At 51.7% G+C, this 6,000-nt stretch overlaps 1 protein-coding gene across 9 annotated transcripts in view; it reads right to left on the reverse strand.

The window, feature by feature from the left end:
• The window catches only part of PTPN5 (protein tyrosine phosphatase non-receptor type 5), a 57,574-nt gene that overhangs the window by 30,026 nt on the left and 21,548 nt on the right, over positions 1-6,000 (reverse strand). For 6 of the 9 annotated variants that reach the window (XM_019806837.2, XM_034645637.1, XM_002926161.3 and 3 more), the window contains one exon: positions 1,857-1,933. In XM_019806837.2, the coding sequence (XP_019662396.2) occupies positions 1,857-1,881 (25 nt within the window). In that variant the 5' untranslated portion in view covers positions 1,882-1,933. Of the gene's footprint in view, positions 1-1,856; positions 1,934-6,000 lie in introns of those variants that run through there. The other 3 variants (XM_019806840.2, XM_034645639.1, XM_019806839.2) reach the window with 2 other exon arrangements.

Consider the following 6,000-nt stretch of genomic DNA (forward strand, 5'->3'; position numbering starts at 1 on the left):
GACTTTTGATGTCATCTCGACCTCCCACCCATTGTGGAAATTTCCTCTCCACTGTCTATCCAGATAATATATGAATGCCTCCAGTGATGGAACACTCATTTTCTTCCTTTTGAATTATCCAGTTCTATGACTGGACCACTTTCAGATTCAGAAAGAAAGTTCTGGGGGCGCCTGGGTGGCTCAGTCAGTTAAGCGTCTGCCTTCAACTCAGGTCACGATCCCGGGGTCCTGGGATGGAGCCCCATGTCAGGTTCTCTGCTAAGCGGCGAGTCTGCCCACCACCCCCCCCGCTCGTGCTCTTTCTCTTTCTCTCGCTCTCTATCTCAAAATAAATAAATAAAATCTTTTTTTAAAAAAGAAAAGAACGTTCTGCATCCCTCGTGTCAACAGGCCTCTTTTTTTTTTTTTTTAAAGATTTTATTTATTTATTTGACAGAGACAGAGACAGCCAGCAAGAGAGGGAACACAAGCAGGGAGAGTGGGAGAGGAAGAAGCAGGCTCACAGTAGAGAAGCCTGACGTGGGGCTCGATCCCAGAACGCCGGGGTCACGCCCTGAGCCGAAGGCAGCCGCTTAACCACTGTGCCACCCAGGCACCCCCAACAGGCCTCTTTTTAAATTTCTGTGTATCGGGTTTATGAGAGCCTCTTAAGATACATAGAACGAATCTGTTGTCCCTCCACAGGACAGCCTTTCGTATATTCACAGACAGGTCTCACAACCCTTTGGAGAATTCTGTTCTCGAAGCTAGCTGTTTCGGGTCCCCATAAGGCACCTAAAAGGTGACAGCCATCCTGAACCAGCTCAACAGGCCTCCCAAAGTGTTTTTGAGCAGTGGTACCCCCTACTGGATACGGCATGAACTGCATCAAAGGGCTCCATCCTTCGCTGGAAGCCTGAGCAGCTTCCTCAGTAGCTGGGGCACTGGCTCATGGTGGGAGTAAAATAACCACTTATTTTAAAGAGTCATCGCTTTAAAGTCACACCCAGTTGTTTTCAATGTCTGTCTTAAAGAGTGTCACTGAAAACGCCACTCAAAGGTTCCTTGCCAATCATGAGGTTTCTGACAAGCTACAGGTTTGGGACTTCAAAGTCAGCATTCAAAAGGCTGCTTTTGAACCAAAAGTATTGGAAGGAAAGATGAAAATGAATATTGTGCTCTGGGATTACAATTTTCTTCACTTGTCTCGTTTTCTATCATTTCTACAGTGCATATTTGTTGTAAGGAAAAAAAACTTTTATAAAAAGAAAACGAATATTAAAAATGTCTCCTATCCTCCTTTCCCTTACTCCTTCCATGAGCTGGGCATTTGGTCTACAGCTGGGACACGCTGCCACCCCACGGGCAGGAGTGCCATGGTGACGTCTCTGTGGTGATGGCCAGCCAGGCTCCCCGCGAGCACCACAATCTGACCCTCACAGCCGAGGCTCTCAACAGGGCTGTCAGGAACTTTCTCCTCATCGCCCACCCACCCTTGGTTCATGCCACACCCAGGTTGTCCGTGTCCCCTCGCCTTACCTCTTGAAGTCTTGCCCAACACACTGCTGGGCAGTGGTCACGGCCCCGCCAGCCCTGGACTCCCTGGCTCCTCCCCCTTCTCTCCACCCTCCTGTCACACCCCCAGCTGCCCGCTCTTCCCTCCGTGGGAGCCCAGAGCAGCTTCAAACGACAACGGGTCAGAAAGACATCAGGGATTAGCAAAACAAGTCCTTGTCAAAACAAAGACCTCGTGAGCAGCCGAGTCCCTCCTCTGGAGCAAGTTCGCGGCTAAGCGGGCTCGACTCCAGCCCGTGCCACCCGGGGCCCTCTGCGTGCACTGGGAACTCCGGGGCCCCTGGGTGCCGGGGCAGACTCACCCGGCAGCCTCTCGCTGCAGCACATGTCCAGGGCCCCTCCCTCGGTGTCATCGGCCGCGTGCTTCTCTCTCTCGCTCCTGCAGCAGATGAAAAATGCCACATGACGCCGTGGAGCCAGGATCAAGGCAGGACCCTGAACAAGGATAAAACGCCTTCTTGCTCGCACTGTGTCTCTTTGAATAACCCTCCCCCGTGGTGCGGGACGGGGCGAGGAGAAGGACCAACCTGCAGAAGGGTCAAGCTGCAGAGGCAGGAGCACAGTTCTGCAGGCGTGTTCCCTGTGTAATAACGAGCAGCAGCACCACGGCCATCCCCTCTGGCACGGAGGGAGGGCCTCCTATGTGCAAGGCACTTACACAGCCTTCATCACGCTAAGTCTTCATGGTGACCCCACGGATTAGGGATCAATCAACAGGCTCAGAAGAGTTAAGTAACTTGCCTAAGGTCACACAGCTCTTTAGGATGGAGCTGGGTATGAAATTACAGTCTAGGACTCCAAGTGTGTGCGCTCACTGTTGTAATGTTCTGTCTCCTAGTTCGTGTGGGTCTGAATCAGAGGTGAGAAAGGAGAGAGGTCTGGGTCACACACAGTCTATGCCCAGCTCCTCAAGGCCTGCAAGCACCTTGTGTCTCAGGCAGTGGAAAGTGCAAAACTCTTCTCCACAAATAGGTGGAAAATGTAGGCATATATATTTTTTGTGTATTCTAAATGTTCCGTTTCTTTGTGAAATCAGAAAACCCTCTTTCTAGCCAATCAGGGCACTTTCCAGGACTATACTGGGATCTAGCTTTTCTCCTTTACCCCATAAGCTGGAAAAGGTTGCTGGAGATCAGCTAGACCCCATGAAGTGTCTGCAGAGTAGACACAGCTTGGGGGCAACACTGCAGCTCACAGGGGTTCCCCTACTTTGGAAAAGGCCTGCTATGCAAATATGGGTTCCAGTGGCTCTGCCTGCCCTTCATGTTCTCACCCCTGACAGCGGCAGACTGACCAAGGGCTAGACACTGCAGCCAGGCCGAGGCAAGTGGATCCTCTCCCCTGCACTTTTCAAATGCATTCTGGAGGGCCTGCCGTCTGCGGCTGCTGGCTCTGAATCAGGGTAGCCCCAGCGTCGTGAAGAGAAGGTCCAAAAACATCTGCTCCTATGGGCCTTGGGGCTGCTTCGTTCCTGCCCATCCTGAGGCTTGAGTCTATCTATCAAAACCAGGAGATGCCCCAGGATCCTTCCAATAAATTCCAGTATTTCAGCTTAAGCCAGTGGAATCTGATTTCTGAAGTTAGCAACAGAAAGAAACTTGAATACAGCCCTGCCAGCATAATACTTCCACGAAGTCCAAGAGGTCAACTACCTCTCTGCGCACTATTTCTGCCATTCTGCCTCTCAGACTGTCCTGAGGCCTGTGTTAGGCCCAGCTGCAGACCTGAAACAATTAAGGATAGACAAGCAGGGTTAAGGGCGACCCTTTTCACTCTGACATCTTTTGATCTCAACTGGCATTGCATTATTTTATCTCTTCCTCACTCCAACTGGCAGGGGCTCTGAGAATCCCAAACCTTGGAGCCTAGCTCTCCTGCAGAGAGAAGGCTGCTATCTTCAAGGCCCTTTAAATGTCTTCTGAATCCCTCCGCTTTTCTCCGTCTCCGCCACCTACATCTTGGTCCACGCCAGCCTCTCTTGCCTAGATTACTTTGGCAGTCTTTTAACTGGTCTCTGGCATTCACTCAGCTTGGCCCCTAAAACATTCTCCATCTGGTTCCAACACAAACGACTTCATAGGTTGTGCAGTTTACATCCTGCACAACTGGATGGGGCAGGCCTGAGCTAGAGACAACTGTTTCAAAACTCAACATTTATCATATAACCTTCTTAAAAAAATACTTTAGTGGCATCTGTTGCACTTAGAACAAAGACAGAAATGCTTTAACACATTTTACTAGGTCTCACATGATTTGACTCTGGTATATCCCTACAACCTTATTTCGTAACCCCTTTCCCTTTGTCCTCAGCACTCTAGCTACACTGGACAAGCTCTTTTCTCCACAGTGCCTCTGCACATGCTTTTCTCTCTGGCTAGAGAGCTCTTCCAGCTCTATTTCCTAGTACTTTTTACTCATAGCACTTGACATAGTTTGAAATTTCATTTTCACGTATGCCATTGTTTGGTTAATATTAGACTACAAACTCCATTTCTGTTTTAGTCACCATGGTATCTTCAGAGCCTTGCACGGTGCCTGGCTCATAGTAGTGTTCAACAAATCAATAAATACTCCCCATTGAATCCGTGAGTGTTGCCCTGACCGTCTTGAAAGAAACATCAGGAACTTCAAACATGGCCGCTATCTGAGCTGCCTCGTGGGCAGGTCCTTGTGAAGCCACCTGGAACCCTCCTCCACAGCTGCTGTCCGGAGCAGGTAGAGAATCACACACCCAGAAGGCCCCTCGTTTAGCTCGGAGGAAAAGGGGGCACCGAATGGAGGTCTGACCTGTTCCAGGTACTCTGTCAAGCTGGCGGCCATGGGGATCGGGATGCCGAGCTTTTTCTCTCTTTATTGTAGACAGCACCCTGGTTGGAGGGCAGCTCATGAAGGCTGGCTCCCGGCTGGGTGCAGAAAGGTAACCAAGGTATCCAGATACCTCTGGAAGGGGACCCATGTGTGACTCACAGCTGCTTTCACACCTTAAGCCTCCCAGGCCCCAAGCCGTGTTCAGAATAGCTCAGCGCTGCATGTGTGCAGCGGACTCTATAAATAAGCTTCCTAGAAAATGACTAATTTCATAATCAGAAAAGCAGAAAGAGTAGCACCTCTCATCTGGAGAGGAAAATGGAGCAAGAGCCCGCTGCTCGGCCTTGTGGTTGAAGGGCTCCAGGCAAGCTCGGCCAAGCACGGCGAGGCTGTTCAGGGGAGGGGTTAATTCGATTGCCGAAGAGAAGAGATGGTCCATTCAGGCTGGCCGGAGAAGCCCCGTCTCTGGACACTGCCCTCTCTCCTCCCCGCCAAGAGCAGAAACAGCTGCTTGCAGGGGATTCCTGCAGGCTCCTTCCTTCTTGCTTTCTATGAGCTGGCCAACAGGAGAAAATGCAGCAACTTGCTGGGCAGGCCCCCGCTGCTGCTCTTAGAACCAGACAACCCCAGAGATAAAAGGACTTAGAGATGGCCCCGCCTGTCCCTCTCTCCTTGAGGGAGAATATCTGGGCGGGGACAGAACCTTCCCAAAGCCATTGCCTCATTCAACAAGCGTTTGCTGAGCACGGCCTGTGAGCCAGGCACCAGAGCCGTCCTAGGAATACAATGACGAACCAGCCAGGCCCCTCCCTGCCCAGCTCCCCGTCATCTCAGGAAGACACACACGCAAACAAGACTGCTCCCACCCCTGCCTTCATCGACGTCTTCACGTGATACCGTGGGGAGCTCAGCTCAGACTGTGGTGAGGGGGCAGGGCGGGGGGAGCCTCCTTCACAGTGCAGACGGCAAGAGCAATGCACAGACGTATGGCACATTGGGCACCAACTGGGGGAGCAGGCCGGGCATCGGGATGGGGAAGCAATAGGGGCAGGGCCTCCGTCCGAGGCACGTCAGCAAGGCCTCACCGCCAGGAATCCTGCCTTCCCCGTGGGGCAACCTTCCTCCACTTGACCAGGGGGCTTGCCTTGAACAGAGGGGCCATGGGCTCCCATCCGTTGCCTGGGCAGGGGAGGTTTACAACAGGAAAGGGGGCCGGTGGCATGCGTTGGAAGAATGGACGTTAGATCCGGCCGATGGCATTTGATCTGGTCCCAAACTACTCCTTTTTCTACATTGTGGTAAAATTCACCTAAGAGAAGAATTCACTATTTTAACCATTTTGAGAGCGTACAATCTTGTGGCATTTAACTCATTCACCGCGTTGTACAACGGTCACCACTCTCAGTCCCAGAGCACCTCCATCGCCCGGAAAGGAAACCTCGTACCCATCAGGGAGGCCCTGCTCATTCTCCCCTCCCCTAGCCTCTGGCAATTATTAATCTGCTTCCTGTCCCCATGGACTAGCCTGTTCTGGATGTTTCATATGAATGGCATCACACACGATGTGGCCTTCTGTGTCTGGCTTCTTGCACTCGGCGTTCCTTGTTATGGCTGAACAACAGTGGCCCGTGTGGATAT

The sequence above is a fragment of the Ailuropoda melanoleuca genome, chromosome 16, assembly GCF_002007445.2.
Source record: "Ailuropoda melanoleuca isolate Jingjing chromosome 16, ASM200744v2, whole genome shotgun sequence".
Taxonomy (NCBI): Eukaryota; Metazoa; Chordata; class Mammalia; order Carnivora; family Ursidae; genus Ailuropoda; species Ailuropoda melanoleuca.